This window comes from Felis catus, chromosome B3 (assembly GCF_018350175.1).
Source record: "Felis catus isolate Fca126 chromosome B3, F.catus_Fca126_mat1.0, whole genome shotgun sequence".
Classification (NCBI taxonomy): domain Eukaryota; kingdom Metazoa; phylum Chordata; class Mammalia; order Carnivora; family Felidae; genus Felis; species Felis catus.
The window spans coordinates 120,304,464-120,329,078 of NC_058373.1; the positions used below are offsets into that span (position 1 = coordinate 120,304,464).

General features: G+C 47.4%; 1 protein-coding gene across 2 annotated transcripts; it reads left to right on the top strand.

Moving 5' to 3' along the window:
• BATF (basic leucine zipper ATF-like transcription factor) lies at positions 1-24,615 on the top strand. Of its 2 annotated transcripts, XM_045060258.1 has the most exons (4): positions 1-212; positions 469-1,038; positions 3,928-4,032; positions 24,060-24,615. In XM_045060258.1, exons 2-4 carry the CDS (start codon positions 976-978, stop codon positions 24,267-24,269), a joined length of 378 nt encoding a protein of 125 aa, XP_044916193.1. In that variant the 5' UTR covers positions 1-212; positions 469-975; the 3' UTR covers positions 24,270-24,615. The 2 variants fall into 2 exon arrangements, with proteins under 2 accessions (XP_044916193.1, XP_003987898.1); XM_003987849.4 differs by lacking the exon at positions 1-212 and having other exon boundaries at positions 445-1,038.

A 24,615-nucleotide genomic window follows, 5' to 3' on the forward strand; every position in this document is an offset into this window, starting at 1 on the left:
GGAGCTACCCCCGGGGCCACAGGCGTCCTGCTAAGGCCAGAACGCGACTCCAAGGGCGGTGCTCATTTCGCGAGTTCTTACTGTTCCTCCATTCTGGGCTTTGACCCGGTGACCTCCTTGGATCCTTAAGAGTCAAAGCCCGTCCCGAGCTTGAGTCTTTCAGACTCTGAACACGAGAGGCATCTCTTCCCTTCAGTCAACCGGCTGCTAAGGTGACGCCTAGACATTTGGGACATCAACTCTAGAGCCCGCGCCGGTGGCTTCCAGAGCTCGCCGGGCCTCTTCTGTTGGGCAGTCAGGGAAGGACCAGGCTGCATGGGGGGTGAGGGAGGCCTGTCACAGGACGGATGGGTCGCCGCTCTCGGGTAAAAACCAGAGAGCAATCCCAGTCTCGTTGCTTTATTTTGGTTGAAAACTCAAGTCGGCTGACAATGGAAACTCTTTCCCTCCTTTCTGCCCTGTTGACAGGAGACGGACTTGCTAATTCTGGCTGGGGTTTTTCCCTGCCTGGGCTGTTTTTCTCTTTTATCTCCATCAACTGAGGAGAGCTGTTCTGCCTTTCAAACAGTCAGAAGGTATCTGGGGTTTTGTGTATTTTTTTTTTTTTCTGGTCTTCCTTTCATATAATTCTGTGGGTCTTTTCCCAGATATGTATTTTCTCTCAAATTAACTTCTACCTTGTTTAAGTTTCCGCCCATGTGACTTCCAGTGTGAGTTACCAGAAACCACAAGAGAGAGAGAGCGCGCGCGCACGAGCCCCAAAGCGAGCGACATGTCCCTGTGGGGAGCAGTGCCTCTGCACCCCAGAGCGAGGAGGACGCGGGGGTCAGAGGTGGCTGCAGGGCGGGCAGAGGAGGGACCTGTGCAGGGGGGTGGGCTGGCGGCCCGGGAGCAGCCAGGAAGGGAGGCCAGCTGGTGACAAGAGAGCCCGCGGGCGCGTCGGGGGCTGGGTGGAGAGCCCGGAAGACTGCAGCCATGCCTCACAGCTCGGACAGCAGCGACTCCAGCTTCAGCCGCTCTCCTCCCCCGGGCAAGCAGGTAGGGGCCCCCTTTCCCTGCAACCCACCTTCTGCGCCTCCGAGGGGGCGGGCAGCGGGAGGGCCAGGCCTCCTTGGGCTGCCCAGGGAGCCCCGGGGCGCGAGGAAGTGGCTGGTGGCAGGAACGCCCCGTCAGACTTACGACGGTGGTTGCAATTCAGCCGCCTGTCGGCGGGGACCCTCGTCCCGCACCCATGCCACCAGGGCTCCTTCTCCTCTCGGTTCCAGACGGGGCCCACCGCCCCCGCCTCCGCCGGGTCCTCACCCCGCGAAGCTTTCTAGGAAGCCAGGAGGGGCATGTGCATCAGAGAACCCCGGCCTCTCCAAGGAGAGAGGGTCCACCTGTCTGCAAGGCGGGAGAAACCCGAGGGGCACAGCATCACAGAGGCCGCATGCACCCTGGGCCCCGGCGCGTGGGGTCGCGGGGGTGGGGTGGGGAAGGGGGGGCAGCCAGCAGGGCAAGAGAGAAAGAGGGAGAGAGAGAGGCAACGGGGAAAAGCGAAGAAGAAAAAAGAGCAAGTTAGACGGAGGGGGAAGCGGACGCAGGAGGACCTACAGGGGCCCTGCCCCTGCCGCCAGCACGGCCAGCGGAGAGCGAAGCTGGGGCGCTGTCGCGAAGCCTCGAAGCCTCTTTCTTTCCCCTGTGGCCGCTGGGCGGGAGGAAAGGGTCAATCGGGAGGCAGTGCTGGAACCTGACGGACGCACTCACTTCTAGCTCAGCTCGGCTCAGTTCCGGGGAAAGCAGAGCGATCGAGGTAGAGAGTCTGGGGGCGTTTTGGAATCTAGATGGTGACTTCCGAGTCAAAAGTTTTCAGCTTGAGGGGTGCCAACAGGAGGGGCCCCTTGCCAGCCCCGAAGCTTATTTTATTTTATTTTATTTTATTTTATTTTATTTTATTTTATTTTATTTTATTTTATTTTAAATGTTTTAAAAGTTTATTAACTTATTTTGAGGGAGAGTGACCATGAGCTGGGGAGGGGCAGAGAGAGGGGGAGAGAGAGAATCGGAAGCTGGCTGGGCACAGCGGCAGTGCGGAACCTGAGGCGGGTCTCAATCCCACGAACTGAGGATCACGACCGGAGCCAAAACCCGAGAGTCTGCCGTGTAACCAGCTGAGCCCCCCAGGCACCCTGACCCCAAACCTTTGGAGACTTCTCTTCACCACCTTCCTTGACATCCCTCCCTATAGAAAGGCTTCTGCATTCTCACCCAATACATCAAGAGATTAAAATGTCTTCCCCAACTCTGTGGTTTAAAAACCACATTCTTTGCTTAGCATAGACATCCAAGAGGGCTTTCAAGATTGCTGCAGCCAAAATAAAAGTATATAAACATATAAGACAGCATCTGTCATGAATACCGCACAGAAGAGCACCAGGTGGGGAGACGTCCTAGCAGAGACCTCTAGAGGGCAAACAATCCAGTCCTCTGCTCCCGATGGTATCAGGGTGGCTCGGGCTGCCTGGAAGTCTGTACTCTTCTTAGGAAGGAAATTACTCATGGCTTCCATGGTAATCTGGGTTCCCAGCCCCTTAGAGAAAAGCACTTCCTTCCCATCTGACCCGATGCCCTCCTACTGCGATGGCCTGGAAGTGTTGGGCATGCTGGTGAGACACGCTTGGAGAGCACAGGGTCTTGCCCCAGGAACAGTGCCCCTCTGTCCCGTGTGGACCTGAGAGGGAACAGGGTAGGGGTGGTGGAAGAGTTTTACTCAGGCTCCTACACCTATCCTGCAGTGTTTGGGGGACAGCTGGAGCTAAGCTCTCTGCCCACGTAGAGGACATGTCCATCTGTGGGACATACTTAGAGGACACCAGAGGTCCTCTTGTCCTCCTAAGCACCCATAGCAACCTGCCACAGCCAGGTAATCTCCACCGTTAGAGCTGTTCTTAGTCTCTAGTTTGTATTAGGCATTGTGCTCAGAGCCACGGGGAATGTCAGGGTCACTGAGCATAATGCAGGGGGAAAGAGAGACTGATCCGGGATGGGACCTGAGTCCAGCGATGTGGGAGAAGACACATGGGTGCAAACCAGTGAGGGGTGGGGAGTGGCTTGGAAAGGCATCAGACTTAGCAGCAGAAGATGTAAGTCCTGGCTTACTGTGAACTCTCAGGCAAGCCCTTTGAGCCTCAGTTTCCTCACATATAAGATAGAAACGATAATATCAACTTCACAGATTTGAGGAATTAAGCAAGAGCACCTCTGGGGCGCCTGGGGGGCTCAGGTCATGATCTCACGGTTTGTGGGTTCGAACCCCGCATTGGGCTCTGGGCTGACAGCTCAGAGCCTGGAGCCTGCTTTGGATCCTGTGTCTCCCTCTCTCTCTTCCTTTCCCCCACTCTCACACACACACACACACACACACACACACACACACACACTCTCTCTCTCTCTCTCTCTCTCTCTCTCTCTCTCTCAAAAATAAATAAACATTAAAAAAACTCTTTTTAAAAAAAGCAAGAGCACCTCTGAAAAAGCATTTTCACAGAAGTCGTCACATTGCTGGTGTCAACAAAGTTTTGAAAAAAAAAAAAAAGAAAATTCTAGGCCGAAAAGAATAAGGGTGGAGCAGCCCTAGAGGGCTGGAGAGGTGATAAAACACACTTCGTCGCCTTAACCAATTTTTTCCAAATACAGCCCTATCTAGGCCCCAGGGTCTTTTTCTTCTTCCTGTAGCTTTTGGCCAGCATACCTATATAGATGTAAGAGAGCGTGACAGAGTGTGGGGAAGGTTCTCTTTTGGGCCCAGCCTTTAGGTAAGGAGGGAGTGAATGGGCAAATGAAAAGATACACACGGATGGACGGACAGATACCGAACGGCAGGAGAACCTGTTTTAACTCAGAAGGGAGGAGCACACTCACCCCATTCCCATCTTGTCTGCTGCCCAGGACTCATCTGACGATGTGAGAAAAGTTCAGAGAAGGGAGAAAAATCGCATTGCTGCCCAGAAGAGCCGACAGAGGCAGACACAGAAGGCTGACACCTTGCACTTGGTGAGTGTTCGGGACTTCCTTCATTCTCTTGAGCCTTGGGCTTTGCTCCCCACCACTCATGGGTGCTTGGACCACACCTTTGAGCCTGTCTGCGTGGGGATGTGTATGTGGGGAGGGGTGGGGGAGAGTGGCAGGGTAGGGCTGTGGGGTGCGGTGTGGAGGAGAGGCTCTCCTATGGTTGTATTGAGAAAAATTTGTAGCAGAACATGAGCCATGGGGCTGATAGAGAAGTGAGCCCTTCTTCCTGACCCCCAAGAGGGCATGAAGTGTAAATGAGTTGATCACTTGAGGCCCAGAGGAGGGCTGGGTGGAACCAGAACAGCCTGCTCGGAGATGGAGGAGGCAGAGAGAGCTTGTGCCTCTGCAGAAGGAAGGCAGGACTGTCTTTGGGAGGAATTTACACGGTGTGAAGCACTTTGGGGGAACCCAGGAGCCCAGCGTTAGGATCACATATGGTCCCATCCCCTAGGAGGCCAGTTGACAGCCACCCCGGTCCTTGCATCCGGGGCTAGGCCTCCATAGGGGGCCGCACCTTATTACTTCGCCTTCCTGAACATCATTAAGTTTTATTTCGAAATATCTTTCATGACATCCCAAGGGATCTGTGAAAGAGGCAGTTTCAAGTACACTTATCTGGGACGGTCACTGTCCTGATTGAGTTGCCTCTAGTCTGGAACTTTCTAGAGAAGGTCCTGACCCCCCGGCTTGAGCAAGAGCCTCGGGTGGTGCTGAGCTGCGATTCTCCTGGCGGAGCAGGGCTCTGATCAACGTTTCTGAATTCTGGCCGTGTGCCAGAGCACTGTTTCCTCCTTGTCACCCATGCCTGACCGCCTTCCCTCTCTTCATTCTGCCCCTTCCTTGGTCCCTTAGGCTGCCAGCTCTTTCTTCACTGGCTCCTTCCTCTTCCGTCCCTCCATCCCTTCCTCTAGCAGCTCAGCCTTCCTCTCCTTCCTCCTGAACCATCCCCGAACCTCGAGCATCCTCGTAATGTCTTTCAATGGTAAAAAGGGCAATTGGCACAAAGGGCAAGAAGTATGCTTTGTGTTTATTTGAAAGATTACCGTGGCAATCAACCAGTTGGAATAGTTGTTTTAATGCTCTCAAGAAAGAGTAAGGTGTAGTTTTAGGGGGGAAAACAGAAGCTTCTTTTAGCTTCTTTTAGCTTGGTAGGGAAGCCGAGAGTAGTCTGCACCAACATCTCTGAACGGGTGCTTGTGTTTTATAAGAAGTGTATTCAGCATATCTTCTGTTGCATCCCAACATAGTTTTAAGGTCATAAATATTCGTCGGATCGAAAAAAAAATAAATGAATGAACACCAAATTCTTTCTTCTCTTCGATAATGCTGATCAGCCGTCTAAATGTTAAGTTGTTGGGGACCCCGGTACTTCTATATTCTCTGTGATTTCATTATGGCTTAGGCTCTTACCACACTCCAATTTACTATTTTAAGCCTGAAAATCTATGATCATGCACTTGTCTCTATCAGATTCTGAGTCTAATTCAGTATTCTTTAGAGCAAGCAAACAAATAAAAATTAAACAGGATAGAGGCGCCTGGGTGGCTCAGTCGGTTGAGTGTCCGACTTCAGCTCAGGTTGTGATCTCATAGTTGGCGAGTTCAAGCCCTGCATTGGGCTCTGTGCTGACAGTTCAGAGCCTCGAGCCTGCTTCGGATTCTGTGTCTCCCTCTTCCTCTGTCCCTCTCACGCTCCGTCTCTCTCTCTTAAAAAAATAAACATCAGGGGCGCCTGGGTGGCTCAGTCGGTTGAGCGTCCGACTTCGGCTCAGGTCACGATCTCGCAGTCCGTGAGTTCGAGCCCCGCATCGGGCTCTGGGCTGACGGCTCGGAGCCTGGAGCCTGCTTCCGATTCTGTGTCTCCCTCTCTCTCTGCCCCTCCCCCGTTCATGCTCTGTTTCTCTCTGTCTCAAAAATAAATAAAAAGGTTAAAAAAAATTTAAAAATAAATAAATAAAAATAAACATCAAAAAAATGGGAAAGGATAAAGCCTTGCTTTTTGTGTAAGCAGACAATGTCCTGAGACTGTAAAACTACTATAAGCTTTATAAGTTTGCAAAAGTAAAACAAAAAAAAGAAAAAGAAAAAAAGTGTGAATTAAGTATATCTCCGTGACTGTGCAGTCAGAAGCACAGGGTTTGAATCCCAGCTCTGCCACCTGCTATCTGTGTGATTGACCTTACAAATGTTGGTAACCTCCCTTAGACTCAATTTTCCTATCTATAGAATGGGAAATGACAGTAACTACCTCATAGAGATAGTGCATCTAAAAAGCTGAACACACTGCTTGGCATATAATACTCAAAAATTTTAAGTATAAGAGTAATATTAATAATAGTTATTCTTATAGAAGCAAACTAAATTATCACAAGATTATATATACATTGCAGAATCTCAGGGCTGAGAGATTTCTTAAGGGCTGGCAAGTTCAGACACACTTTTGATGCTTAAGATTCCTCTACATGCGCCCCCCTCCCCCCCCCCACCACACACACACACACACACACACACACACACACACACACACACACCGCTGAAATGGTCCCCAACGTACGCCTGCTCACTTCTGTCGGAGAACTCCTTCCCTCCTAACCTGAGCAGAAGAGTCCTCCCTATCTTGAGCTGCACCACTGTTTCCCTGTAAATTCAACCCACTGGTCTTCATTCAAGCCCAGAGACACATCAGTGAGGGGGACATATATTTTCTTTGCTATGGCAAAGTTTTCAATGGACGCAGCTGTCTGTCTGTCTGTCTGTCTGTCTCTCTCTCTCTCTCTGTAAGACAAGATTCAGAACTAGAACGGGGTGCCTGGGTGGTGCAGTCGGTTAAGCGTCCGACTTCAGCCAGGTCACGATCTCGCGGTCCGTGAGTTCGAGCCCCGCGTCGGGCTCTGGGCTGATGGCTCAGAGCCTGGAGCCTGTTTCCGATTCTGTGTCTCCCTCTCTCCCTGCCCCTCCCCCGTTCATGCTCTGTCTCTCTCTGTCCCAAAAATAAATAAACGTTGAAAAAAAAAAAATTTAGAACTAGAAGATTTGGCCCATCTTGATTATACTGGCCATGGCTAGAGTGAGAGAATCTCTGGGCTTGGGATGCATGGAGACCCCAAGTCATGCAGTCACCACATCCACACCCACACCTCCAACCGCAGTCTCTAGAATGTTCCTTCCTAGCCTCCCCACATCTGGGGACAAACTCCTCCTCGTTCCTTTCCTTTGAGCGCCACAGTGGTCAGGCTCACTTTTGGCCCAGTGAGTGGGTCACATAGGTTTGCGTAGCTAGCCTGGGGGTTACAGCCAGTACAGCTTGTTTCTTGACTTCAGGTAAAAGCTTTTGACAGCCACATAACGTACGTCTGCCACCTTCAAGCAGAGGGTTTGGCTGTGGTCTGAAATGTCCATTTCCTCTTAGAAGTAATCACCTATCTTCTCTATCCATTATCCTCTTAATGATGTTTGTGATTCAGGTAGAAAAATCTTCTGGCTTACCACCAGCATCCTTAAGGTCAAGGGCTTGGTTTACTCTTGAGTTCATGCTTGGCTCCACATGTTGAAGTTCTGGAACCATTCTCTGGCCTTCAGACATAGCCGTAGATCCATCTACCAATATTGTAAAGACCGGCGACTGAGAGTACGTATCAAATAAGGGCCGTGCTTGCATTACTGTGCTAGCCTCCTATGCTGGGGTAGTGTCATTTTCTCGGTTTCAGCTTTGCCACTATTATCTCTCTTAAAGTACCAAAAGCGTTACTTCATTTCTGCAGTGAGAGTGTGGGTTACTTATTATTTAGCGTTTTCAGTATCTATCCTATAAGGGGCTTATACCAAAATGCTGTATACTGATTGCTTTTAAAATAGACTAGGGAAGGAGCCTCTTTCCACAACGGTTTAATCATTTTTTTTTAATTTTTTTTTCAACGTTTATTTATTTTTGGGACAGAGAGAGACAGAGCATGAACGGGGGAGGGGCAGAGAGAGAGGGAGACACAGAATCGGAAGCAGGCTCCAGGCTCTGAGCCGTCAGCCCAGGGCCCGACGTGGGGCTCGAACTCCCGGACCGCGAGATCGTGACCTGGCTGATGTCGGACGCTTAACCGACTGCGCCACCCAGGCGCCCCTCCACAACGGTTTAATCTTTTGCCAGTTTTCTACCATCCCTGGCATTGAGTACCCCTCATGTAAACTGGATTAGGTGCTTCTTTTCATAATTGTGATATCAACAAACAAAGTCGACATTCCATTTTAATTCTCTTCTGTTGGATGTTTCACACAAGCCCTTACCACACTTATTTCCTTTCCTCCTGCAGACAACCATGGAATCTGTTAGGCATAGTAGATGCATTGGTGAAAAATGACAAAGGCACATCTTGACCAGTTCATTTCCTTTTTAATGTTTTTTAATTAATTTTTTTTTAAGTTTTTATTTAAATTCTAGTTCATTTAGGGGTGCCTGGGTGGCTCAGTCGGTTGAGCGTCCGACTTCGGCTCAGGTCATGATCTCGCAGTTTGTGAGTTCGAGCCCCGTGTGGGGCTCTGTGCTGACAGCTCAGAGCCTGGAGCCTGCTTCGGATTCTGTATCTCCCTCTCTCTCTCTGCCCTTCCCCGCTCATGCTCTGTCTCTCTCCGTCTCTCAAAAATGAATAAAACATTAAAATTTTTTTTTTTTAATTCTAGTTCATTTACATACTGGACCAGTTCATCTCCAAAAGACATCAGTAGCTAATAAGTGGATCCAGTAAGTGGATCAATTTTCAGCTGAAAACTATTAAAAGTGATAAGAAAACCCAGTCAGCTTTCGAAGTTAACACAAAAAAGTAAAAACTTTCCTATATGTAAACCACAACCAATTAGAAAATTTAATGGGAGGAAAGATTCCATTTATAATACCAACAATGAGGGCGCCTGGGTGGCTCAGTTGGTTATGTGTCCAACTCTTGGTTTCAGCTCAGGTCCTGATCTCACAATTTGTAAGACTGAGCCCCGGGTCGGGCTCTGTGCTGTCAGCACAGAGCCTGCTTGGGATTCTTTCTCCCTCTCTCTCTGCCCCTCCCCTGCTCACACTCTCTCTCTCAAAATAAATAAATGTTAAAAAAAATAAACATTAAAAAACATTTATATATATATATATATATATTTAAAAATATATATACTTTTCCATATACACATATATAATACCTATAATGGCAAATGGAAGGAAAGAATATATTTAACAAAAAATATGCAGGGCTCAATTTTTTAAAACTTTAGAGTTATTCTAAGTGATTAAAAACAAAAACATTCCAATAAGTGGAAAGATATGCCTTATGTAAAGATAGCAATTTTCCTGAAATAAATCTATCAATTTAACTTAATGTGATCCCAATAAAAACCCAATAGGACTTTCTGGCAGTTAGAAGAGACTTAGGTTAGCTATTCTAAGTTCTTGGTGAAAAACAACCATGTGACAGCTTTTAGGAAAATTTTAGAGGAGGGTAATTAAAGAAGATTAGCTGAATTATAAATACAGAAATCAAAACAATGTGGAAAAGGCAGAACATTGGGCAGAACAGAATACAGAAAGAGACCCCCAAAAAACCCTGAAATTTAAGACCCAAATACATATGTCAGTTCCTAAAAACTAGGCACCAGAGCAAATGCAAAATAATGATGATAGCTTTTCAGACCAGTGAAAGAAAGCTGCATTATTCAATAAATAGACTTGGGACAACTGGCTAGCCATTTTGGGAAGAAGAAAGCTAGAGTCTTCATTTCGCATACAACATGCACACAGATTAAATGTAAAAAAAACAAAAAAACCACTAAAGAAATTTGGGGGAAAAAAAAGAACATTGAAAAATTATTTTGGAATGAAGACTTTTCCAGATAAAGTACAAAACCCTGAAACCGTAAAGGCAAAAACTGATATACGTTACCCTTATACATAAAAAATAAAAATTTCTATACAGCTCAAAATATTCTATGCAAAATCAAAGGCAAATCACAGATTGGGGAAAATATCTGTAATACACATGACCAAAAAAGGGCATATTTACTTCACACGAGAGCTCTATGAATAAGAAAATGATTAACAACCCAAAAGAAAAATGAGCAATGATTATAAATGGGCAATTTACAGAAAGAGAGAAAGAGATAGCAAATAAATATGGAAAAGATTCTAGACCTCACTTAGAGAAATGACAATTAAAGCAACCGGAAGGTTCCCTGCCAGACTGGCAAAGACAAAAAATGTTGCTAATATGTGACGTTGCCAAGGCAATGGAGAAGCAGGCGCCACCACATACTACTTAGTAGGAATATGTCAGTACAACTCCATTAGAAGTCCATCCAGGGGCACCTGGGTGGCTCAGTCGGTTGGGCGTCCGACTTCAGCTGGGGTCACGATCTCATGGTTTGTGGGTTCGAGCCCCGCATCGGGTTCTGTGCCGACAACTCAGAGCCTGGAGCCTGCTTCCTATTCTGTATCCCTCTCTCTCTGCCCCTAACCTACTTGTGCTCTGTCTCTATCAAAAATAAATACATGTAAAAATAAAATAAAATTAAAAAAAAAAAGCCCATCCAAATTACAAGTGCACATACCCTGTCACTCATTTTACTCAGGTGTAAAATATCAGCAATTTTACATCTGGGAGTCTATTTACAGACATGCGCACAGATTACACAATTATGTGCACGTGAAGACACTCATTGCTGCATTGTTGGTTATAGTGAAGACTGGAAACAAGCTAAATATTCATGGGTGAGGAAGTAATGAAATAAACTATAGTTGTCCATTCAATGGGATACTAGGAAGTTGTCAAAATGTTACATCGAATGTGTTAATCTGGAAAGATTATCAAGCTTCTATACGCTTATGTGAAAAAGGGGGTGAATATGGTGCCTAGTTTGCTCCCATGTATGTTTTTTTTTTCTTTTTTTTTTTTTTGGTCAACGTTTATTTATTTTTGGGACAGAGAGAGACAGAGCATGAACGGGGGAGGGGCAGAGAGAGAGGGAGACACAGAATCGGAAACAGGCTCCAGGCTCTGAGCCATCAGCCCAGAGCCTGACGCGGGGCTCAAACTCACGGACCGCGAGATCGTGACCTGGCTGAAGTCGGCCGCTTAAACGACTGCGCCACCCAGGCGCCCCTGTATGTTTTTAATAAAAAGAAAAACATACATGTGCATATGTGCATGAACTTAAAATTTTTCACATGGGTTTTCCCTCAAAGTTAATATTTATTTCTGAAAAATAGGATGAAAGGTCTAAAGCAAAAGAGAGATACTTTGCCTTTTCCCCCTTTTTTATACAGCGTGGCTGTTTTTATCATGTGCTTTTATGTTTATAATATACATATTTACATTCTCGGCATCAGTCATTACTACATATGCATTAGGATGATTTCTTTTCTTTAAAAAAAAATTTTTTTTAATGTTTTTATTTATTTTTGAGACAGAGAGAGACAGAGCATGAGCAGGGGAGGGGCAGAGAGAGGGGGATACACAGAATCCGAAGCAGGCTCCAGGTTCTGAGCTGTCAGCACAGAGCCCCACATGGGGCTCGATCTCACAAACTGCGAGATCATGACCTGAGCTGAAGTCGGCCGCTCAACCAACTGAGCCACCCAGGCGCCCCAGGATGATTTCTTTTTTAACTTTGATTTCAAACAGTGAATAGTCTTCCTCTGTGACATTTTATCTCTTGAGCATCTGACATAAATATCTCAGTCCTTTGGAAGAACCGACTATAAGTTGGGATTTGTCATGAGTAACCCTAACTTCTACAGTACTAGACAAACCACTAGAAGGAATGGCAGATCAGTGTCACTTGTGTGGCCATCCTGGTTGATTGTAGTGGCTTGAAGGATTTTGAGCCAGTGTCCTGGGTCAGTGGAAAAGAAAAGTTGAGATCAGTTGAGAAGCTTTGTTCATGAAAAGGCTAAAAGTAGAAGAGATGCTGGGGAGACAGTAATATTAGCCCAGAGCTATGCCTTTGACAAGTCAGATCTGGCCTCCAGAATGGAACTGGAAGCAAGGTGGAGGAACAGGGCCAAATCTGAAAGCTGGAACTGTGAGTACTCCCTTAGCTGGGGGTGGGAAAGGTGCTTTCCTGGGGCTGGCTCCTAAAGGAGTCTTCTACTAGTCTGAAAAAAGAAAAAGGGTTCCAGGTTCCAGGAGATATCTTTAATGCCATATATAACAAAGGTCCTAAGTGTAACTTATGCGTGAAGTGAAGCTTTGAACTGCTGCTGTGAGAATTAAGTCACTTACAATCGGAGGAAGATTGAGTAATGGAGGAAAAACAGTTGAGCAAAGATGTCAACCCCCTGGGCCTCCTTAGAATGACACTATTGTTCTTGGTCGTCTGGGGAGGACTGGAAGAGAAAGCTGCTTGTGGTTCTTTTTCACTCCGGGAGTTCTCTCTTTTCTCTCTGGAAGACGGTGCCATAAGGCTTCTTTGCATGGAGAAGGCGTAGGTCAAAAACAAAAACAAAACACAGAAGGAAGGTCTGGCTAGTTCTGCCCTTAAAAATTTCAGCGAAAATCAGTGAGCCATTTGTGGAAAATAGTCACTTCTCTTGGTCCTCTGTTGCTATGAATTTCCTTTTATTGAAAACATTAATTAAATACATGACTGTGTACCAGGCGCTGGGTGTTAATGGCTCTACCTGTAGTATCTCATTTAATCTGCACAAAAGCCTTATTTCATAATTCTTAGGTTAAGTAATTCGTTCAAGATCATACAGCTTGTAACGAGGCCTGCCTGACTTTAGAGCCCATCTCCCTAGCCATGATGCTATACTGCCTGTTTCCTTCAGACTCTCATGAAGTTATATTCACCTTCTCTGATATCCTCCTTGAGTCTCTTCCTAACTTTACTTTTTTGTTCTTTAAGCAACAACCTCCAAAATTCACACTTTTTCCCCCTCCATGATTAGGCCTAGTCAAGAAAGTAAAGTCCCGATGCAATATATCAACACGTCCATTGAAACCCTTTTAAAAGAAGGCTGTGCAGCAATGAATATTAACATCTCACATGAGAATACTCCGGCACAGCAAATCCACTTACAAATGTTTGAAGAAAAAAATGCACAAAGATGCCTAGTTCATCATGACCAGTAAACACTTTATCAATACTATAAAATTGGACAGATGCTCAACAATAGGGGATTAAGCATATTATGACACATGCAGACACTAGAATTTTATGCTGCCACTAAAAATGACTATGTATGTCTGTATCACAGAAAGATACATATGACATAGCAATGAACAGTTTGCAGAATACAATCCTGTTAATGTAAACTCTGTGGGTTTGGGGCATGTTTGCATACATACAGATATCTGGGAAGATGTTCTCCAAAATGCTAATAGCAGTTATTCCTGAGTCATGAGTTTTGAGTAGCTTATCTTACCCTAGTATTTTTCTGTATTTTTTTTTTTTGTTGTGATGAATGTGTACCATGTTAAAAAGCAGAACAACAATGTAGACTATTTTCATTTGGGAAAGCAAAGCATGTCAAGGCAATCTACCACCCCTGAATGCCTGTACCACTGATGATGGGTCCGTGTGGTTAAGTTTGGGAGGCATATTTGGAAGGAGGCCAGCTCCGTATCGGTCTTGATGTTTATGAAGAATTTCTGTTCAAATGAGATTACAGGTCCCAGGTCCCAAATTGACGGTGCCCGTTCAAGCAGATGTCTCCATGAAGCTGTCCTCAGCGAGCAGCACCCAAACTTCTCTCTCTTGAAAAGCATGGGAGCATCTCACCAAAAAGTCCGTTCCCAAACTGCTTGGGGATTTTCTTAGTTTCCTCCGTAGTACTCAGTCTGGTACCCTGCTTCCTAGGGGGCATAGAGTGGTTCCACAGGACAAAGTCCTCTTCAGATTGTGGGATATCATTATGTAGAGAGCATCATTATGGGTCCATGTGGTAGCGTGGTTGGGGGGGGGGGTATAACAATAATTATGGTCATATTCCCTTCTATATAGAATCACAGAATTGAAAGATAACTCAGAGATGCTGCAAACCAGCCTGCCGTGTAACCAATGGGGACACTGAGGTCTTTCTCAAGGACGCCCAAAAACCTAAACCTCTTGCCTGCCCACCATTTGCTTTTGATTTGTACCACTTTCTTGAATAGGACTTTATTATTCAGAGGGTGTTGCTCCTACACGTCCTTTTGCAAAGGGTAAGCCAAGAAGTAAACCATTAACCAGAAGGCTTGAATGACCTAGCCAATCTTGGGCAATACAGCCCAAGCATATACAGCAAGTGATGAGAAAGAGAGTCCCGGGTTGAGAGGGCCTGAAGTTTAAACGTTCCTTTATGTTAAAAAGGTCTTAAAGTTGCAATACAAAATGAAAAGGACAGTAATACATTGGGGAAAATACTTGCATCAAAAGAAATAAATGCAGATGTCATATTTATACCATAGAAAGAACGTCCCTTTTAAGAAAAACATCCAGACTCCAATAGGTAAGTGGGCAGAAGCTATGAACAGAAAACTTACGTAACATTTTTCCTACCAAAATGAAAATAACCCAATTTTCTATTCTGATTGTGAAAATGATACACACTAAGGGCTTCTCAGCCTCGGCACCACTAACATTTTGAATTGCATAATTCTTTGTTGGGGGAGGGGGATCCCGTGCACTGTAAACTGTAAAATCTAACCCCTACATTCCAGTAGCAGCACCTCACCCCTGAGCTGTGATGAGGAAAAATATTTCCAGACCTTGTCCAATGTTCCCTGGGAGGCAAAATTGTCCCTAGTTGAGAATGCTGTTCTAGGCAACAGACCCATAGAAAATTCTTCCTCCTTCGTTGTCAATAACTTGTCACATTACAACGAAATTAAGAAACCCTCAAAAGGCTAAGTGGCCAAATAAATTATTTAAAAGTATAGTGCCTAAATGCCAATGGGATTAGAGTGAAATTGACACATGTATTCACTGCTGGTAACATTGTATTTTTTTTTATTTTTATTTTTTTAGCGTTTATTTATTTTTGAGACAGAGAGAGACAAAGCATGAACGGGGGAGGGTCAGAGAGAGGGAGACACAGAATCTGAAACAGGCTCCAGGCTCTGAGCTGTTAGCACAGAGCCTGACGCGGGGCTCAAACTCACGGACCGTGAGATCATGACCTGGGCCGAAGTGGGCCACCTAACCGACTGAGCCACCCAGGCGCCCAACATTGTATATTTTACATAACCCTTTTACTGCAATACGGCCCTGAACTGGAAGACTGATTGTGCCCTTTGCTCTGCTAATCTCACTCCTACAAATTTATCCTAGGACATAACCGAACAAAACCCAGAATGCACCAAGATGTTCACTGTGGTATTACTTACAATAGCAACATTTTGAGAGCAGCCTAAATGTCCAACATTAAAAAACCATTTGGGGTAAAGTGCGGATCTTCCATTTGATGACAGAGCCAATAAAAATGATAATTATGGTGATTATGGAGAGGCGACAAAGTCAAGACAAAGCCAAATACCAATTGTATTCTGTACAACGATTGAGATTTCATACAAATGAGTGTTTGTGTTTCTTAAAAAGGGCAAGAGGGCAACATGTGCAAATGGAAACACTTGTGTTAAGAGTATTGGGGCGCCTGGGTGGCGCAGTCGGTTAAGCGTCCGACTTCAGCCAGGTCACGATCTCGCGGTCCGTGAGTTCGAGCCCCGCGTCGGGCTCTGGGCTGATGGCTCAGGGCCTGGAGCCTGTTTCCAATTCTCTTTCTCCCTCTCTCTCTGCCCCTCCCCCGTTCATGCTCTGTCTCTCTCTGTCCCAAAAATAAATAAACGTTGAAAAAAAAAAAAAAAAAGAGTACTAGAATCATGGGTGGGTATGATTTTTTAAAAATATTTTAAAGGTAGTTAGACTGCATATTTTTTTATTTAAAAACATACGAAAATGGGCAAATAGAGATCTGAGTGAACTCCGGAGGACAGTGAGGACAAGGACAAAGATGATATCACTGAGCTAGAATGTGGGGGTCAAGTTTTAGTAAATCTTACCACTTATCCTCCAAATGGGAACACTTTTGGAAGCAAAAACAGCACTAGTAAGAATTACACCAGGACAACAGGTATGTGCTGGAACTGTCCCAGCACACGACTCATCACTCTTGGTTTCAGGAAACCAAGGGAGGTGACTGAGCTCTTATCAAAATTCAAAAGGAAGATAAAGTTCAGGGCCACGCAGAGGGGGCTGGATTCCTGGGGCCAAAATGTAATTTCCTGCAACGGAGGATCCTCTAACCAAAGTATTTTCTGGGTCCTCGGCTGGTATGAGAACACGCCTTCCTGCTAAAGGGGTAGAGTGATCCAGAAAATTATAAAAGCAAAGGCCATATTCCCAGGACTAGATCCAATGTTAGCAGAAATGATTCATCCGCCCAACAAGTATGTATTAGCCCCCTAGGTGCCAGGTACGGCTTGGCTTGTTCTAGGCGTTGAGAGCACAGCAGGGACAAGACAGAGTCCCTGATTTCATGGACCTTGCATTCAACTGGAAGTCACACTAGAAAACAGGCAAGTAGGGGCGCCTGGGTGGCTCAGTCGGTTGAGCATCTGACTTCGGCTCAGCTCATGATCTCATCGTGAGTTTGAGCCCCACGTCGGGCTCTGTGCTGACAGCTCAGAGCCTGGAGCCTGCTTCGGATTCTGTGTCTCCCTTTCTCTCTGCCCCTCTCCCACTTGTGCTCTCTTTCTCTCAAAAATAAATAAACGTTAAAAATTTTTTTTAAAAAAGAAACAAAACAGGCAAATAAATGACAAACAGGCTCAACACATAAAGTGAAGAGCAATTGGGTGAAAATCAAATAGTGCGATGTTGAATGTAACTAATGGACAGACGGGGTGGGGACAGTGAGCAAAGGAAGGTCTGGTCTGTCTGAAGCCCTGACAGATTGTGATTGTAGAAGGAGACTGGGAGGACCTGAGGAAAGGGTGTGCTCAGCAGAGCCTTGAGGCCAAACTGTGTGTTGGAAAGGGCCAAGAGTCGGAAAATATGCCTTGTGGGCCCAGGCCTCTGAGATCAGGAGAAGGAACTCAGGAAGGAGCCTGTGGCAGGGAGCAGGAGCCTGCTGGGGGTGGGGTAGGGGTAGGGGTAGGGGCGGGGAGTAGGGTGGGGAGAGTCAACAAAACTAATTCAGATCTGCCTGTCTGAACCTAACTTGTGATCTACAAAATGGGAAGCAATAGCCCCTCCCTGGGTTGTTCGATAGTTAAATGACAGAGTAAATATAAAAGCAGAACAATATTGCATTTGTTCTGTTTTGTTTTGCATTGAGAAGGTTATATTTGTTCATTTGTTTAACGCAGAGCGCTTGGCATGTTCCTACAAATCAATCAGATGGAGATATCAGATGTATTATTATATATGAAGTCACATATGACTTCATATATAATAATACTTTCCAGTTTATAAAAATTTAAGAGCACGGGCCTGGCTTTTCAAGTCTCCTTCGTGTGGAATGGATGGGGAAAGCCAGGTTCCAGCTAAGGAAATTATATGCAGAGTTCCTAAAATGGTGCCCGTTCTGCTACTCCCACGCATAGGTTCAGTTTGCGGAACAAAAGTGAATCTCTTCCACTCTTTTGCAACTATCCTTGTTATAAAATAGAAGCTATAAAAGCTAGTAAATGCTTAAACACTCCCTTGGAAATGTCACGGACATCATAAATTTACTTAGTAGACTCTTCATAAGCAGGGTTTGGTAAATTATTAGAGAGTTCAAGCTGGCAGTCAAGCAACATGATTTTATTGAACACTTACTATGTGCCACGCACTGTCCTAATCAATGATGGCAAAGCAGTGAAGGCAGTGATAGACCCTCATGGAGCTCCACAATTTAAAGGGTACCTGGTTTGACCAAGTTATCATTGATGAGATTCGAATAGATGTCCTACCTCTGGCTCTTCTGTCATAAAAATGAACTGTTCTGGGCTACTTGAAATTGTTTTCACCAAACATAATAGCGATCGGGATAGTAAGGCCTTTGCCTTACATAGGCATTTACTTTCAGAAAATACTTTTGACTTAGAAACATCCTCCCATCTCTCTAAAGTTATTTGTATTATGCTATTTTTACTATATATTATAAAATAAAAATATTTAATAAAAATCTAAATATATAAAATACATTTTAATAAAATTAAACACTGCCCATATTTATATTCTTACATTTTTAAAAAGAGGAGTCAGCTACGAACATGATTCCCAAGCTAATTGCCCATTAAGCTCACCTGGGAAACAATTTTTTAAGCTTATTTATTTTGAGAGAGACAAAGAGAGTGCAAGTGGGGGGGAGGGATAGAGAGAGAGAGGGAGAGAGAATCCCAGGCAGGTTTCACGTGGTCAGTGCTCAGAGTCCAACGCGGGGCTCAAACCCAAAAAACTGGGAGATCATGACCTGAGCTGAAATCAAGAGTCGGATGCTTAACCGACAGAGCCACCCAGGTGCCCCTGGGGAGCATTTTTAAAAGTCTTGGGGCGCCTGGGTGGCGCAGTCGGTTGAGCGTCCGACTTCAGCCGGGTCACGATCTCGCGGTCCGTGAGTTCGAGCCCCGTGTCGGGCTCTGGGCTGATGGCTCAGAGCCTGGAGCCCATTTCAGATTCTGTGTCTCCCTCTCTCTCTGCCCCTCCCCTGTTCATGCTCTGTCTCTCTCTGTCCCAAAAATAAATAAACGTTGAAAAAAAAATTAAAAAAAAAAAAAAAAAAGTCTTGATGCTTGAGACCCATTCCAGGACGATCAAATTGGAACCTCTCACAGGAGTGAGATCCAGGAATTAAGATTTTCTGAAGCTCTTCAGGTGACTTCAGTATGTAGCCAGGGTTGAGACTTGGGGAGCAGTGACATTTGAAGCCCGTCAGGTGCATGAGGTAGAATGTGTGGAGTGAGTTTGGTACAGTTGTAGGGGTTTTATACCCAGACACTGTCCCAGAGGCCTGGCAGGTTTAAAAAACAAAACAAAACTTAATTCGAACCTTTGTGTTCATGGCAATTATCAGTTGTATTTTGGAATTGGGCTTGCTAGTGATAAACTTTCTAACTTGAGATATCAGCCAGGATTGCATTTAGCTACGAGTAATAGAAGGAGTCCTCTCACAAGGAATTCGAGTTGGACAGACCAGGGCTAAGGCAGGAATGTCATCAAAGACCCGAACTACTTCTGTGTCTGTGCAGGTATGCTCAGTATGTGGCTTTCATCTTCAAGGCTGCAAGGTAGCTGCTGGACCTCCAGGCATCAATCTGTGTTGAGGGAGGGTGGCTTTTGTCCCGGTGGGGCTTTGCTTTTTCAGTTAAAAGGGAAGCCCCACCCCCAGGTACTTCTGCTTACACCTTATTGGTCAGAATCTGTCACATGGTCATGCCTAGCTGCAAGGGAAGCGGAGCGTTTTGGTGAATTTGTTTTCTAGCCTCTCTAGAGGAAAGCAAGGGGGAGGAGTTTAGGATGGCAAGAAAGTAAAAATTTCTCCAGAATCAGACTTGTACATTATTCAGTGCAAAGGCCTGTGGTTTAGTGTTTCCTCTTCTCTCTTCATCGGGTGAGGACCAGAAGGTGGGGCTAATTCCCCCAGATTGGTTGGAGAGGTAGGCATACGTCCTACCATGGCTTCGGAAATGTCCTACCTGTCGGTTCGCAGATTTCTCCAGCAATGGCGGGCTCCACTCTGTATCTGCTTTGTGGACGGGGATTGGTAACTGCAGGAGGCTGAACACAGCTGGGTGCCAGGGATAAGCTTCACACACTACTCTTAAGTGTAGGTGGGGGCTGAAAGGTCACCCAATCAATAAACGAATACGTGTTCTCTTGAGGAGGAACACCCGGGACTATTTTCACTCTTCTGGAAATTGTGATTAGAAAATTCAAAGAGAAGTAAACCAGAGCTGGCAGGAAGGAGGACCAAGCCCCGCTCAGAATGCCTGGAGAGTCCCTGCCAGAGCCTTGGGCCAGAGCCTGTCCTTGGCCTTGGTCCTCACTGGCTTCCCTGTGGGTAAGGGAACTGCCTGGGGATTCCCCATCATTCGAGAGCTCTTTGAGTGACCCTCTTTCGGCCCCTCCAGTAGGGAATTTCCCAGAATGTTCCCACACCCCCATGAAGCCTCTTCATTAACCACCCCCGAGCTGCTTGTAGTTCATGACAGGGTTGGCATCAGGCAGCTTCACAGGTGAGGGTGAATTGTGAACCTTATCGCCCGGACTTGCAAGAAATGGGAAAAGAGGGAAGATGAAGTGGCAAAGCCAACAGGGCTGAGGCCTCACAGGATAATTACCAAACGTCATACGATGTAAACAGATGTCAAAGGCAAGAGAAAATGGTGGGCACAGACTCTGAAGCCAGACTGCCTCCTTCTAGTCCTGCTGCTGCAACTTACGAGCCAGGTGACCTTGAGCGAATTACTTAGCTTCTCTGTACCTTAGGTCATCCTCTTCTGTAAAATGTGTCTGATAACATTATCTACCCGATAGGGTTGTGGCAAAGATTAAATGTGATAATAACTAAAATACTTTGAAAAGTGATTGATACGTGGCAGCATTCAATAAAAATTATTACGTCAAGCTAGATTATTCTTTTACAAAATCGATTTCCCCTCATTTTTCTCATAGAAATTGAGTCTACATCCCTCTGCTCCCAACAGCCTTCTCCCTGACGCTCACGCGCACCCCTTCCCAACGAGTGGGGGTTAATACGCTCAGTTCGGACTCTGAGATATTCCAGAGGTGAAGAGGGCTTGGAGAGCTTCTAAGCTCATGGTTCCTTCTCATGGTTGGCAGTGTTCACGGCACATTAGGGGATCCCCTGGGAGCCTTTAACAACCCAAATGCCCAGGCTGTACCCGAGACTGCTTAAACCAGAATCAGGCACTGGTATTGGTAAGGTTCCCCAGGGATCCCACTGATCTCAATGTGTGGCCAAGGTTGAGAACCACTGTTGAGGTCCAGTCTTCCCGTTCTAACAGGAACTGGGGCTCACCCAGCCAGGACCCCGGTCCCCAGTTACTGTGGATGGAGCCCACTGTTGTTGTATGTTCTGGACCTCACTGTGCATGTGGAAGAAGGTCTGGCCTTGAGTGAGGCCTCTCAAAGCATAGCTGGATGGATGATTCCCTCCCAACTCTGGGCAGGAGGCAGATGATCAGCTCTGTGACTGGAAAGTATGACTAACTCAGGCTTCCAGTGCGGTGTCTAAAGATCACCCAAATCAAGACCTTGTTTTCTCTTGGGAGACTGTAGGGCAGTTGAAGACTTCTTAGTGATCTCCAAAGACCTTTGGTCACGTAAGTTACCAGTCTCTTGAGGGAAGCACTGGGTATGCTAGAAGAATGGGGCTGAGGGCGGGGAAGCCTCCAGCCGATCCCTGCTCTGCATAACCCTGTATGGTTATGGGGCTTTGGGTCAATCACTGAAGTGTCTGAACCTCTGAGAAAATAAGTGTCTTGAGGCAAATTCCAAAGCCTTTCCTCGTAGCGGCTGCTGCCACCGGCCTGTAATCATTTGGAGGGGGTGGTTGGGGTAGGCTTGTCCCAGGGTCTCAGTTGGCCTCATCTGAGAAGTGGGAATAATGGTAGCCAGCCGGCCTCAGCGTGTCCATCTCGGGGTTCCTGTGAGGAGCCTGAGGGCCCCAAGTGAATTCCAAAAAGTGGAAAGGAGCTTCCAGGGAAGCCCAAACTCACTGTGAGCCAGCTCACTGCTCCCTGACTGCAGCAGACAACATGCATGTGAGAGGCCGACATTTCCTTCCCAAACATTCTGCTCCCGTCCCCCCTCGCTGAGTCCTAGATTGCTAGCTGCCACTGGGAAGTTAAGGGAAGTCGGGGGATGTGATCCTTGCTACTCCGAGTTAACGGCCTTTGCCAGCTGTCCCCGTGTGAGTCCCTTCCGGGGCATGACTGCCCCAGGGAGGGTCAGAGTGGACCAAACGTTGGCAGGTGGGGACATGTTGGGAGGAGGCCCCAGATCAGCCACTTCCTTCTACAAGGGAAGTCAAACTCTTCCTCTTGCCAGTGTCTGGCTGGCAGTGAGGCTGCTGGGCTGGCAGTGCTGGTTTCTCTGGGGCCCTAGCAGGAAGCAGTCTTGCTTCCCGAGGTAAAGATGAGTTTCTTGTCACAGGGGGTTGTTTTCTGGTTAGAGGCAGCGGCAGTCGTGACGCCCCATCCTAGAGCTCTGGGATCTGCAAGGCAGGGGGGGCGGGGGGCGGGGAGAGAAAACTAGAGAGAGCTCAGCAGAGCTTGCTCGGGGAGGAAGAACCCGCTGTCACTTCCCGAAAGCTGGGCCTGCCTCTAGGCGGGGAGAAGGTCAGAGCGCGGTTGGTCCCTGTGGCCCGCCCACCCTACCCCTCCCTTCTGCCTCGGGGTTTGCCCAGGCTCTTCAGAGCACAGAATTTACAGTAAACGTTGTCACCAGTGGAAACTCTCAGAGGGGGCGAGGAAAAGGGCTAGAGGAAGGGGCCAGGACTCCCGGCCCCCAGTTCCCGTCTTCCCAACCGCCCCCCACCCAGTCTCATGTGTTGCTTTCTCTTACCTTTCGGTAAAGAGGGGATGCCCTGCCTCCGGGAGGTGCCTGGAAACAGCCAACTGGCGAGATTAGCGAGAGCCAGCCGTACCTTGCCGAAGAAGCCAGGGCCTCTGACCCCACCATCGTGGGTCTGAGTAGCCCACCCACCCCCGCCCCATGTTAGAGATAGGGGTTTCCTTTGTACCGACCTAGCCACATTTTCTAGCTCAACGCCACATACAGGAAATGCCAGGCTGGGGCTGAGCCTGCCTGCATCTGTCCTTCACAGACAGGTGGGAGCTGGCTTGATGGGTAAGGCCGGTCGCACACCCCTCCGCCACTTAAAAAAGAAACCCTGGGCTCATGGATGAAGGCCGTTAGCAGCAAACCTGGATATCTCATTGCTGCTTATGCTCCTGATGGGTTATGTAAGGTGCCTTTTACGTGGTAGGTTATCTTATATCTGCCCACTGCCCACGGTAGTTTTGAGTCAACTTCTAGGCCAGCAATTAATGTCATCAGCCAGCCAATCAACGGACATTTGAGTTCATAGTCTGTGTTCGGGCACCTAACATTTAGGCACTACATTAGTGCTTGACTAACTAAAACAAATCTAAGGTTGCATTTAACTCACGTTTGCAAACTTGCCCGATCATTGGAATGACCTGGAGCACTCGATAAAATTCAGCGAATTCCCAGGGCGTCTGGGTGGCTCAGCTGGTGAAGCGTCCACCTTCGGCTCAGGGCCCGATCTTGACGTTTGCGAGTTCTGAGCCCCGCGTCGGGCTCTGTGCTGACAGCTCAGAGCCTGGAGCCTGCTTGGGATTCTGTGTCTCCCTCTCTTCTTGTGCTCTGTCTCTCTCTCTCTCTCTCTCTCAAAAAAAAAAAAAAAAGTAAATAAACATCTTTATAAAAATTCCGTGAATTCCCAGAACTCACCCCACATCCCAAACCCATTCAGTTCAAATCTCTAGATTTCACAAAGAGCCTGGAACTGTGTGACAAGCCCTTAAATTCTGCTACGGCAAGCTTGGGAAATGCTGACCTGTATCAGACAGAACTAGAAAAACTCTCTGCCCTTTCTTCAGGTTCTAACCTGCCAACCAGCTTCCCCTCACCTACCCTTGCCCCTCTCAACCCACGTACACACTCACGGAGACCCATGTACACACGCACACACACCAAGGAGCGTCGCCACACGCATTCCTGTGCGCGCCTCTGTTGGGTGGGACCATGTGGAACCGCCATCTTTATAGGTCAAAACAGACAAATTCCAGCAGTTTCATAGGCTCGACGGGGCATCTTTGCATACACAGGCGCGCAGAGATGCACCCGCACTCATGTATGACACACGCAAACACATGTGCACGCGTGCACCCACGCGTGCAGAAAAATTCACCGACGCCCGTCCCCACGGCTGTGCCGGTGAGAACCTAGTCTGGACTCCTCCGGTCCCCCCTCCCCCGATCCTGTGCTTTCCTTGACGCTAGTCTCAGATGCTGACCTGTCTCCCCACAGGAGAGTGAAGACCTGGAGAAACAGAACGCGGCTCTGCGCAAGGAGATCAAGCAGCTCACGGAAGAGATGAAGTATTTCACGTCGGTGCTAAGCAGCCACGAGCCCCTGTGCTCGGTGCTGGCGGCCAGCACGCCCTCGCCCCCCGACGTGGTATACAGCGCCCATGCCTTCCACCAGCCTCACGTCAGCTCGCCTCGCTTCCAGCCCTGAGCTCTGAGAGGCGGTGGGGGGCGGACGGAGCCCCCCGCCCCCAGCCGCCCTGGCCGGCCTCGGGAGGGGCACACAGACTGTGGCCAGGCCGCCCTCGCCCCTCAGGTCCCTCTCTCCCTCCGGAGACCCGGAGGCAGAGGCCCGGACAAGGATCGAGCCCAGGACTGTACCGGCCGAGAGGGTGTGAGGTCACCCAGCGGCGTGGCCGCCTGTCAGCATGTGCCGGGCCCCCGTGCGGACGGGAGGCCCAATCCAGAGTCAAATCCGACACGATGCCCAAGTCCCATGGCACAGAGGGAGGAGGGCAGGGTAGGGTTATTTTTCTAAATAAATTTCTTAAAAGCAA

Excerpts from the sequence above, each read along its gene's own strand:
- BATF (XM_045060258.1), top strand. The coding sequence starts at position 976 with ATGCCTCACAGCTCGGACAGCAGCGACTCCAGCTTCAGCCGCTCTCCT. Across the intron at positions 1,039-3,927 it reads CTCCTCCCCCGGGCAAGCAG|GACTCATCTGACGATGTGAG; the intron begins GTAGGGGCCCCC and ends TCTGCTGCCCAG. Across the intron at positions 4,033-24,059 it reads AGGCTGACACCTTGCACTTG|GAGAGTGAAGACCTGGAGAA; the intron begins GTGAGTGTTCGG and ends GTCTCCCCACAG.